This window comes from Molothrus ater, chromosome 13, assembly GCF_012460135.2.
Source record: "Molothrus ater isolate BHLD 08-10-18 breed brown headed cowbird chromosome 13, BPBGC_Mater_1.1, whole genome shotgun sequence".
NCBI lineage: Eukaryota > Metazoa > Chordata > Aves > Passeriformes > Icteridae > Molothrus > Molothrus ater.
In genome coordinates, this window is record NC_050490.2 from 4,541,648 (window position 1) to 4,554,353 (window position 12,706).

General features: G+C 41.2%; 1 protein-coding gene across 2 annotated transcripts in view; it reads right to left on the minus strand.

Moving 5' to 3' along the window:
- TMEM266 (transmembrane protein 266) overlaps nt 1-12,706 on the minus strand; it is an 84,346-nt gene that overhangs the window by 40,481 nt on the left and 31,159 nt on the right. For both annotated transcript variants that reach the window (XM_036389375.2, XM_054516222.1), the window contains exon 5: nt 3,027-3,181. In XM_036389375.2, coding sequence (XP_036245268.1) covers nt 3,027-3,181 — 155 coding nt within the window. The remainder of the gene's footprint in view (nt 1-3,026; nt 3,182-12,706) is intronic.

Here is a 12,706-nt window from a genome sequence, read left to right on the forward strand (position 1 = left end):
TGCCAGGGCTCTGCCGGGGACACAGCTGGGCACAGCTGGGTACAGCCAGGGCACAGCTGGGTACAGCCAGGGCACAGCTGGGCACGGCCAGGGCACAGCCAGGGCTCTTCTGGGCACAGGCTGGGTACAGCCAGGGCTCTGCTGGGCACAGCCATGGCTCTGCTGGGGCACAGCTGGGTACAGCCAGAGCTCTTGGCCAGGCACGGCCAGGGTACAGCCAGGGCTCTGCTGGGCACAGCTGGACACAGCCAGGGCACAGCCCCTCAGCCCCACGCTGCTCAGGACAGGAAGGGCTGCTGCCTTCTACCCATGCATCGACTGCAAAACAAGGGTGGTACCACCATCATTTCCCCAACTCCTTTTCCCCAGAACTGCTGAAGATGAGGAATGGATAGCATGGTCTGTATTCCTGAGGCACTGGAACCTGCCTAAGATTTTTTTTTCTTTAATTTTTAAAATGAGGTGCAAGTGAATTAATACTCATCTATTTCTGCTTTCACAGAACATCACAAGGTAATGCGATGTTATTTTGTCATTGCAAGTGAGCAGCTTTGAAGACAGACTTAAAAATCCTGATTACAGAACACAGACCTAAAACAAAACACGTATTATATGGCTTTCTGGGGTTTCTAATTCCAGTATGAATACACTTTGTGCTAAAATACCCTAAAAGGTCTCTGATGTTTTCACGTGTGTGTCCTACAATTTGTAAATGTGGTGTCGACCTATGAAACCACCAGCTTTGTGCATGGGAGAAGTGATCATGCAACCAAAGACTGCACAGAAAGCAGGAGAGAAAAGCTATACTCTAACAATGTACAGAGAATAGAAAAGCTATACTCTAAAAATGTATAGAGGATAGAAAAGCTATACTCTAAAAATGTATAGAGGATAGAAAAGCTATACTCTAAAAATGTATAGAGGATAGAAAAGCTATACTCTAAAAATGCCACAGCCAAAGAAAACACCAGGTTTCTTTTGCTGTGGTTTTTTTTCCAGTTGGTGGGTTTGGATTTCTTCTAATAAAGGGAGGCTTCCTAAGTAATTACAGTCTATAGCATGGATTAGCAGTTGTTATTAAGGACAGAACTGGCAGTGATGTGCTGTAAGGTATCCTAATGCACTGCTTGGTTTTATAAAGAATAAGGAACCCTTTGAAACTGTAATTACATTTTTGAGAAAAATAGTTATGGGCTAATAGCTTTTCAAAACCTCAGTGTAAACGACACACATCCCTTACAAGGCACAACCAGAATACTTAGATCAGCCTCACTGAGACAGCCTTTATCTGATTTAAAACAACATAGAAGGTATTCAAACTTGGGAAGGCAAAAAGCCTCATGGCAGGATTCATTAGCTAAAATGTAATGGAGTAACACAAGTGGAATGGACCTGAGAAAATCCTTCCTGGTGCCAGGGGCCACCTCTGAACCGTGAAGTCACCTGGCTCAACCAAACACCTGCAGGTCATGCACAAGGTGTAAGCTGCAGAGCCTTCAGCAGGGTCATATGCACCAGACACACAGGGGAGCAATGATTCCTAAAGTAAAGCCTTCCTTAGAAGGGTCTTCAGAAAATAAATGGTGAGAAAATGATTGCTTCCAGAGGAGAGTAACCAAAACTGTTAAAACTCAGAGAAATCAATAGTCTTTTAAAAACCCTTTGTCTTTACAGGAAGTGAAAATTCTCTACATAAACAGAAAGATGTGACACCTCAGTAAGTACTGTTGAAAGCTTCTTCCTTAAGGCTTTATACCCATAATTCACATTCCTGACTTTTTTCAAAGTGGCAGACTTGTCCAAATCCTGGGCTTCCTCATCCAAAAATGGTGAGTGACCAGAGAACAGAGAAAGTAACAGCTGTAAGGGAGTGGCCATGCCCCAAACAGTGTGTGCAGTATGGATAGATGGGTGGAAATGGGGAGCAACAGCATGGAATGACACACAGTCATTCACATCCATCTCACAGAGTTTAAGAAATGGCTGCAATTACCAATGAAGTCCCTTGAAGTCATCTCAATACAACTGCAACACCTGAATCTTTATGCCGCTATCATCAGTTGAACAAATTCCAACAGTAAAAGGACTTCAACAGAATAAAAATTTGGTTTGCTCATTTTAAAGCTGCCACAGGAGACACCAGGCACTCTTTTGTGCTAAGTACTATTGCATTTATGGGATTGTCTGAACCCCAGCTGCCATTTCAACACATCTGAGATTGCATGAAGATACTAGAGGCTGCTCCTCAACATTTAGCTTAGAGGAAAGTGTTGGTGGTGTCTGTGGTCATGTCAACTTCATATCATAAATGAAAAAGAGAAAAAAAAGAAAAAAAAAGGGTGCAATGGAGGAAAAGAAGAGTAGGGGGAAAAAAGATGAATTAAGAAGCAAAACAGCAGCATTAAAATTTCCATTGTGGAACCCGTGTAGAGTGAATTCAGATAAAGCAAAACTCCATTTAAGCCATGATTTGACTCACAGTGTGTTAGCAAAGTAGAATGAAAATCTGTCTCATTTCAGTGCATTACAAGCTAGAAGGCTGAAATTTCGAGCAGAAGTAATTAATAAGAGGTTAACATCAAGTACCCTATTTATTTTTGTATGTGCATCACTTTTGTCTCTCCACATGTGATGGGTATCAGAGATTAATGATGCACAGATTTTTCTCCTGTGCATGTATAACATGTCTGTAAAGGACAGAACTTTGCAAGTACTACTGACAATACATGTAAATCTCTGCATGTACACTCTGCTTGTAATCTTTGAAAATTTGTCCTGTACTGAAATTGTTATTTGACCCAGCTTTGGTCAGAATAATAAAGAAGAGACTGACTTCACTATACCAGGATTCCACAAAAACACATTTCTTACCTAGCCTAGCAATCATTTAAATGGTAGGGAAAAAACATTCCCAACGTCCTCCCCCTTCAAAAACCTCCCAGCAAGTTAAGCCTTTATTTCATCAAAATTAAAAAAAAACCAACCAAAAATTAAAAAATCAAAATTAAAAAAATCCTCCTACTCACACTGGAGAAGCTTTATATCTATTAGGAGCTCCAGAGTCAGAAGAATCACCACCAATACTACACAGGCTACCAGGAAACTGTTGAGACTTGCACTGAGCAAAAATACCTGCCACACAGCTGCTCGTCTCCCACAGCACGGTTTTAGCCAGTTAGATCTAAGGAAATAAAATTAAGGGAAAAACAAGAAAAGAAAAGAAGAAGAAGTGAAAAAGGAAAAGAGCTAAAGAGCAGTGAACTCAAAATTTTAAGTTCTGCTGTTATGGATACACTCAGCAATAATGCACAAAGACTCTGCAAAGTTCACTTTCACTGGATTCTTTTACTGAGAGAAATGTAAGAAAAACCTTCAGCCTGGGACCTCCCCAGCTCTGGACTGCACTGGTGTCCAAGTGCCTTCAGTGTACTCAGTCATGCAGCCCTAATTACCATACACACATTTCTGCTTTCCTCCTGTCTCACTAGTTCTCATGTGCTCTTATTTTGACACACATGCTGCATTCATTTACCAGTGAGTACCAAGGCACAGCAGGACTCTGCTGTTTAGAAGCTAAAGAGTTTTTTAAAATAACTTCTCTGCTACTGAATTTTCTGGCCATGCACCTTTATCCCTGCTCTACTGTGAGACAGATCTGGTAAGGGCTGCCAAATCTGGGATGCAACAATGACATCAAGGAAAAGAACAACAGGAATCTGGGAAACACCAAAGCAGCAGCTCAGTGACTGCACAGCTACACCTGACAGCAGCAAAGGCACACAACAGCCTGGCAGTGTCCAGCCTCTGGCCAGGCTCTCTCACTTGGTTATTTGTCCAGCTCTCATCAGCCTGTTTGTGGATCAGGCTGAGAATTACCTTGTCAAAGTTTGGGGGACAGCATGCACCAGGGACCACTCCCAAGCCTGGTTTGGATGAGGTGACCCTTCTCAGTGGAAAAATAGGGTTTAGGCAGGATGCAGGAAGCTGTGAGGAAGCTGAGCTCTGAGGAGCAGAACTCAGGAGGGAAGCTGATGAAGCAGTAAACGTTGCACTACTGTTGTGCTAATGCAGATACACATTTACAAGAGGGCTGCTAAATTTTTTTTTAGGAGTACTGGTAATAGGAATAACAGTAGCATGGACTTCAGATGCATAAAGTCCATCCCGGTTCTGTTCATCTCCTAACTCCTCCCACCTCAGTATCACATCACCTCTCATCACACTGTTCTGCAAGGTTCCTGTACTGGCTCACCTCACAAAGTTCCTGACACTTCAGATTTTCAAAGCACAATAAATACACATTAGGTAATGAAAAGCTGACATGATTTATTAGCCAGGGTTTAAAAAGCTGCAAGTGTGGTGCAGTAACCCCACTGTCTGACTAAAATATCACAACACAGAAATCAGAGGTTTACAAGAAGATATGGTGATACTGATCAATTCCTAATAAACAGCTCTAGACTCAGTAACTCACACTATAATCAAACACTTGGAAAAACATCACAAAATGTTCTCTGACATACTCACAAATGAGGGAGAAAGCGATGCCAAGCAGTGCTCAGAGACTTGACACTTTCAAGCAGCTTCTCAGAATTAAGCACATCAACAACACTTATAGTCAGATTGCCTGATTGCCTGACTGCAAAAGACCTCCTCAATTGACTCTCAAAGCTTGAGAGAAGATTTGACAAGTGTTACTATCAGCACCTTGCCCTTAGGTTAAACTTGGTTATGGCTCCAGCCTGAATACAGAATGCAATAGATTTCAAATAGGCTGTGTAAAAACATAAGGCAAAAAAAAAGGCATTGGGATAGGGGCCTTTTTGCCTGCTTGATCTTTTAATGGGTTTTATTTTACATATCTCAAAACAGGGTCATTTGTTTTTAATGCAACTATGATTTTAGGCTCAGGGCTGAAGTTTTTTTAGATATTTCTAAAAACAATCAGGGGGATGGCTCTGTTTAAACAGAACAGGCTTTAGTTCTAGTCTCTGCTTACATTCATGTTCCCTTTTCCAAAAGGCCCATTATGCCAGTATTTTAATATTGCAGGGCAGCTTTTCCTATTCACAGAATCATCAGTAGAGGGCCCAAGTACCTATCTCTAAAAGCTCTGCAAAGTCAAGATTTTGAAATATACCAAATGCACCAGTGAGAATAAATCAACTGTAATACTTAGCATACAATACACATAACCATGATAATTATTACTCAAGCTGCTAGTTACTTATAGAATCCTAAATAACATGGCATCATTTTGTCTGTTCAGCATTAATACTCAATATTATTAACAGCAATTCTAAAAAGCTTCTGAATGAAACTACCAGTTTACAACTGATAAAGCAATCAGCTTAAGAGGTGAAGTGCAGCTCATGTGCTCATTTCCACCTCTACCATACTCATAAAATATATAAACTGATTTCAAAGACACAAAAGGATTTGACATTTAAGCACTATAGAACCACCTTCAGTTCTGTATCTAACTTGCTACACCAAGGTGAGTTTGCTATCACCTGCACAGCCCTGTCTGCAGGCTGGCACATTAACAAGCACCCTGACCCCTAACACACACACACCTCACCTCTGCAACCTCTTCTAGCAGGGGAGCCTCTCTCTCCCCCCTCTGATGGGCAAGGGCTCATCTATTCAGAGAAATCTGGGTTTGGAGAAAAACAAACCCCTACCAGAATTAGTGTGGGTTTGAACTTACCTTCCAAATTCTGGCCATTTCACCTGTGACACTGCAAAGCTACACTTGAAATTTTAAGCTCAGATTAGAAAGGCAGCTACACAGAATTTTCAAAAAACCCAACAAACCAAAATATAACTTACACAGCTCATAAATTTATGAAGAGATTTCATACTAACCATAGATAAGTAAAAGACCTTTTTCCCCTCACTTCAGACAAAAAACCCCAAACCAAACAAAAAAACCAAAATTGCCAAAAACCCACAAACTAGCAAAAGAAGTCCCCTATTCTGTTCAGAGAATAAGCACACATTCTATTGGTGTCCTGACTGTGTTTGCTTGAATTCACACTCAAGTGTGACTTTGGAAAACATTCCTGCATGATTTCAAACAGGTCAATCAGGTATTTCAGCTAATTTGTCTCTACAAGAGAAATATCATTTACCTTTCCTGCAATGCCTGGATGAAGTAAGTAAACATACTAGCACAGGAAATTTTTAATTGTTGGTGACATTGAGCTGTAAAGCTCTGTTCTGAGACATTAAAATATATTTAGTGGAATTTTACCAGGGGTAGTTTTTTTTAAAGATACTTTCACACATGGCTTCATCCAAACCCAATCTGTCATCATCCTGCTAGCCTTAGTAATAAACAGCTTGGGAAATACAGAACATAAGGCAAAACTGGTAAAGGTTGAACATATTTGTCTGGTAAGGAACCACTACAAACAGTATTTTCAAGCTGCTAACAGCTGTCACTGTTTCTATTTTCTGGTATTGTAAACAAATACCCCAAAGTCTGCATTATACCTTACCCTGTCTTTTTTTTTTGCTTTCTTTCTTTTGGCTAAACAGCAAGTGTTTGCACCTCACAAGATGGTTATGATCAGAAAACAGAAGGATGGATGAGATCCAAATTGCTATCTGAAGGAGCAGAAAGGCCATGGTCAGGAAGTGGCAGGAACACAGGCTAAATAACAAACCAAAATGTGGCTGAGCCAACACAGACAGCAGAGCCTCACAGCAGGGAGCAGGGAGCAGCTGGGCCCTGGAGCAGGAACTCCAAGGAACACACACAGCTCTGCACCTCTCTTATGGACTTCTACCAGCCTGCTTTAACTACAGAACTTTAAATATTGACAACACTCTCATCTTTTTACCCCTAAAACTTGTACTATTTCAAAGCCCACGGAAGACTTCTTGGAAGACTCCTGCAAAACTCTGCTGCTCAAATGGCAAGAGAGATTTGCCCATTTTTCTCCCCAAGCTCACCCAAGGCCAGTTGATACACACTCATTCTTGTGCCAATATTATTCTTTGCTTGAGGAGGTCTTTTCCCCAGCTGGCAGCCTGTCCACGAGGCACTGCACACAGTAATGGCAGCCACGTGTGTAATTCAATTAAAGCCCATGCTTTTTGTGGAACACTCAGCCTCTGTGACTATCCTAGCAGCCTCTTCTGCATGTGAATACAGACAACTGGAGCAGGAGATAATATTTTACAATAGGCTTAATTAATTAATTACATGAATGCTTCCCAGCTCTATTTGAAGTACTTGAAGCTTTCTAGGATCATTTGTGCTTTCTTTATAGGTGTATCACACCATTTGCTCACTGACATCCAGTGATTATCTGGCCTTTTACTCCTCTCACTAGAAAATTGCTTGTTAGATTTTGCCTTTTTATGCTAAAATCTTTAGTGCATATATATAAATATAACATCAAATAAGACATCAGCCTCAAAAACTTCCTTTAAGAAACATGGGAACAGCCATACTAGAATATACTGAACCAAGGCTTGGCACCCTGTCTCCAACAGTGGTCACGAGCAGATGTCTCAGAACACAGCAAACATATAAATCCTTCCCCTTAACATTCTCACAGAATCCAACTCTTTTCCATTTCGTCACTTCCTGAGACAGATGTGTTTTCTCAGGCTGTATTTAGTGAACTTCAGTGACTTTCTCTTCCACAAACTTGTTCAATCTCCCCTTGTGGGGATAAGCTGCTCTCAGCCACACATCCTTCAGAAAGTAGCTTCAGGCATCTACTGCCCTCTGTGCCAAGAGCAAACTCTTCTTGTTTCTTTGGAACTGGGCTTTAATCTATTAATGTACCTTAGAGACTGTACTGGGAGGGGGGTGTGTGGGTGTCAAACCTATTTTAACCTCTATGTGTCACAGACTTTGTATTATCAATCAAATCTCAATCAGCCTTCTCTTACCAAGCCTGCAGAGTCCTAGTTTACATTAATCTCCAATGGAAGACGTATCACATCTTTGATCACTGCTTTTCTTTGATTCTTTTCCAGTTCTTTTATAGCTACCATATTCTTTCTGACAGATCAGAACTGCACTCATGTTCAAGACATGCAAAAAGCTTGGATATATAGAGAGGCACAACAACAGCCTCTTATTCTCTGCTCTTTTCCTAAGCAATCCTAAGATCTGATTTGCTTTTACACTGCTGCTCAGCATTTAGCTGGTTTTATTTTACAGACCTGCCTTCCAGACAAATAGTCCTCTTTTCCACATTTCCTCTTTGTCCTATGGCTTATCCATATTTCAATATTTGCCCTAAGTCATATCTTCCCCAATTTAGACAATTAATTCCACTGTCAAGCCAGACAAATTAGACTCACGTCATTTCCAGTCTCCAATAAAGAGCTTTGCAAACAATGATTTGTGGGCTACAAATGCTACATTTCTATCCTCAAAAACTGTCTGGGAAAAGCAAGTTCTGTTGGAAAAATACAGAAAAATCTCCAAACCAAAAAACTCCTAAAATCACTGAGCTAGAAAATTAATTCTTTGTCTTACTTACAGTACTGCTCTCTCTACCAATTGATAAAAGACATGGAGGGACACACTCAAAGCACTGAGGCACTGGGATAAACACAGTAATGAGCTACTCTGGAAAACAAAATTTACCAAGAGAAACACTTGAAAGGCTGTACAGAAACAGAAATTTCTAAATCACTGAACACCTCTAACATAGCCCAAAATTTCATGTTTTCTCTACTGAAGAGCTGGGCACCTCAGAGGTTCTGTTGAGCTGACTGCTCCTTTTCTGCTGCAGTGCAGGTCTGTTTTGGACCACAGCACCGAGAGCAGCAGTGATAAAGTGCTGCACAAAGAACAGATCAGCACACAGTCTCATTCACTGCATCCTCATGGTAGGATTTTGCACTATCTTTCTGGATTCAGACTATGACTGGCAGCTAAAACTAAATTACAACTCGCTTTTGTAAGTAGGAGCTTACTTGCTACATGAAATAGTTGTGCCCTCCAAAACCCTTGCATTTATCTTGGGCTTGGACCTCATTATTCACAATTATTCCAGATTCAAGATCTGCAGAGGTGCAGAAAACTTTTCAGAAAATGGACTGTTTTTAATTACACCTCCAGATAAAGACAAGAAAAGTGGAAAACAAGAGAAATGTGATAACTTGATCTTTTAGATAAAGCATCTTTAAGTTTTGTAGAAAGCACAAGTAAAATACCTCAAAAAAATCAAAGTAACATCTGAAAGATTAATCTGAAAAGCAAAATAACAGCACCTACTTGGTACAATTACAGAAGACAGACTGAAGGAACAGACTTTTTTCCCCCCAGGATGGGTGAATACATTTACCAGCAGAATCTTGTAACCAGTTAAAATGAGAGCTCCCCACTCTTCTCTGTGTTAACTCCTGCATCTCTGTAAACTCCTGTTCAGTTTTGGTTTCCCTTCCTTTCTCTCTCTCCCCTTATGGTTTTCTTTGATATTCCCACTGTTTAATGCACTTTCTAGCTGTGACCATACAAATCTAAGGCTATGAACAGATGATCATAAATTATTAAATTACAACAGCCTATTTACAGCTAATGTCAAATGAGTTGCATTAACTGTGAACTCACAAACTTTACAGTTTTGATGTAAAACACAGGATTTGAAAACACTTTCATGTTTCAAATGTTTAACATTAAAACTCAAGAGCTGCAATTTAAAACAAATACAACAAATAATTAAAAAGTTGGTGTACATCCTCTCCCCCTTGTTTCTCAACTCCAATAAACACAGATCTTCATCAAGAGAGAGGCTGATTGTCTATCTGCATATTCACACAATAAAATACACTCTGTAGTGCAACTATCTGTCAATTTTTTATCATTTATTGTGATTGATACCTATTAACTGGAACTTATATAAAATAAAGGAAGGAGAGCTTTTCCTTCTCCATGTATTACTTTCTGCATTTTGTCAATTTTTCTGCTATTCTCCATCACTTTTATTGGACTTGATGCAAAAAAAGCAGAAGAGAGAAACTATTTTTTGAAAAACAGAATACTTGATTGGAAAAAAAAAAAACCCTAAGAGTGGCATTTAAAGCAATCTTAATATTTAAAAATCATCTCACCTTTCTGGGTGATTAGACTCCTTAAAGAAATGCTGGCATATTCTTTTCATGCAAACTGGGTTCAATTCAACCACAGTTTCTCCAGTAAATTCAGGACAACACACTTTGTATTTTGTTTGAGAGTTTCAGGTAGAGCAGAAAGGTTTTTCTTGCCTGATTACCCTTTCACTACCTACAGGTGTACATCAGGGACAGGCATGACTTGCCTCTAACCTGCAGTCCTTCCTTCCTTGCTTAGCACAGGGATCAGCATTGTCATCTAAATGTCCACAAAATGCCTTCAACAACAGCAACAGACAGGAACTGACTGCCCTGAGAATTTGATATGAAAAGGCAAAGACCTCTCAAACTGCACAAAGTAAGGCTTTATTCCAGTATTAAAGCCACAGGAATGGCAGCTTAGACACAGTCTGTCTAACAAGTTACAGACAGACCATAACTTTCTTTCTTTTTCCTTTTCCTTCTCATTTCTTTCTTTTCTTGTTGGAGGGGTAGCTAGTGTGATGCCATGCTAATGAGAGTTTCCAGGCACACAATGAGGGTCATGACCCACCTATTCCTGATCACCTATTAATATCAGCTTTATTAAGAGAAATATTCCCTCAGATGAAACAAAAAGCTCCCGCAGGGAGCAACCAGGTCAAATTTGTGCTTGGACCCTGAACACCTTGTAGCCTTAAAGAAGAAAAGGTTGAGGAAAACCTTGTGTGTTCCTTGGGGTGCACAGAGCATCACCATTAAATCAGGAGACTCCTTCCTGCCCTCTCCTTCATGCCTAGCCTGAAGTCTCTTCTGAGAGAGGAAATGAAGACTTACTGGTGAACACCCAGAGTATCTCCACCTGCACTCTGCACAGCAGCACTGGGGTAACAGAGCCCCAGTTACCAAGATGGATGCTGGCAGAAACTACAGGGATTTTTGCCATTTTCTGCCACCTTTTGTGCTGCCCTCCCCACATCCCCCTCTTTGCACCTAAGGCAGATGTGGCTGGATCAAACTGATCTGACCTGCCCCACCTCCTCCTCACTGGGATTGGAGCCATTCACAATGAACAAGGCCATGGTTAAGAAATGACACCACATCCATAAAACCAGACAATATTCCCAACCAAGCCAGGAGGTGGCACAGGGTTAGTATTTCACTTTGCTGCTGGGCTTATGAAGCCCAGCTCTGCTCCTGAATTTCTCAGGGCATCAGTTGTCATGGATGCTTCTGAAAGGAAGAAGCCACCATTCCCACAAGGCAGCTGAAACACGTTTAGCCAAAATGCATTGGTATGTCCAAACTTAAGCTCTGAACTTTATTCAGAGAATGTGCTCTACAGCTGGGAGGTGTGGAGGGCACCTGCTTATTTCCATTCAGACTGACAAAACCACAAAAGAAGTCTAAGTGAAGGGAGAGATCTCTGCTGAGGAAAAGAATAACAAGCCTATTTCCATGTTTAAGACTGCAAAGCTTCTCAAATGGTTCTAGTGAGAGACCTGTGCCCTATGGCACAGTGAAGAATTGAGTTTCAGATCACAAAAATCTATAAAAATGCATATTTGAACTAAACTGGTACTGACTCAGCACCAAAATAGCCTGAGGATTACACCTGCATACTTAAATTAATTTTCAAGTGCCTCTTTTGCTATGCAGGGTGTTTTATGTTACAGTTGTAGCGTACTTATATAACCCACTTGAAATGTATTTCCCCTTGTTTGGAGTAACAGCCCTTTGGAGAAGTCTCATAAAGTCCAATTTGGAAAGCAATTAAAGGCAAGAGCCATCCCCACATCTTGCTTCCTGAGTACCCCCCAGAATACCTGCTGAGCTCAGATCAAGCAGGTCTCTGCTGATTACAGAGCACAGGTTGAAACGTACTGAGCTGTTAATAAATGGAGCCTTATATAAAGCCTTTCAAAGTCTTGAGCAGTGAGCATTCTCCATGGCTCACTGGGAAGGGCTGTCCCTGGACCTCAGTGACAGTGGAGTAGCTCTGTGCTCACTGTGGCACCCAGGGGAACAGCAGGCACAGAAGCAGGGAGGGCAGGCCCCAGTGCCCAGCCCGTTTCTGTCCCGGGGGATGTTAAACACAGTGTTACCATTCCTGGCAAATGCACCTTCCTGATCAGCAACCCAGCAATTGTAGCTCTATCCCCCTCCTTCCCACACACACCAGCCCTTTGCTGCCCTCACTGCTCTCTGCTGCAATTCAAGCTTTTTACTTCTTGTCCTACACATCATGGAGATCAGTACCAGGCTGCTCCCTTCCTCACTGAAGGCTCTTGGAAGCTCCCTCAAAGTCTCTCTGTCATGTGAAACACAGTTATTTCAATCAGTACTCCACAGCAGGTTTTCTGAGCCTCTAATCATTCTCACTGCCTTCCTCTGGATTCTCTCCAGCTGACCCAAATCTTTCATAAAGAATTTAGTACAGCAGTCCACCTACAGCCACTTCAAGCCTGAACCAGGCATAAGGGTGACTTCTAATGTCCTGTAGGACATCAGTGCTACATAATCTGACACTGGGCTATGTTTGGGCACATGCTATGAACTGTTTAGGATCTTTTCTTGCAATGAACCTGGAACCACCTTTCTATGAAAAAGGGAGCAGTATGTATATACTGTGTACAGTACC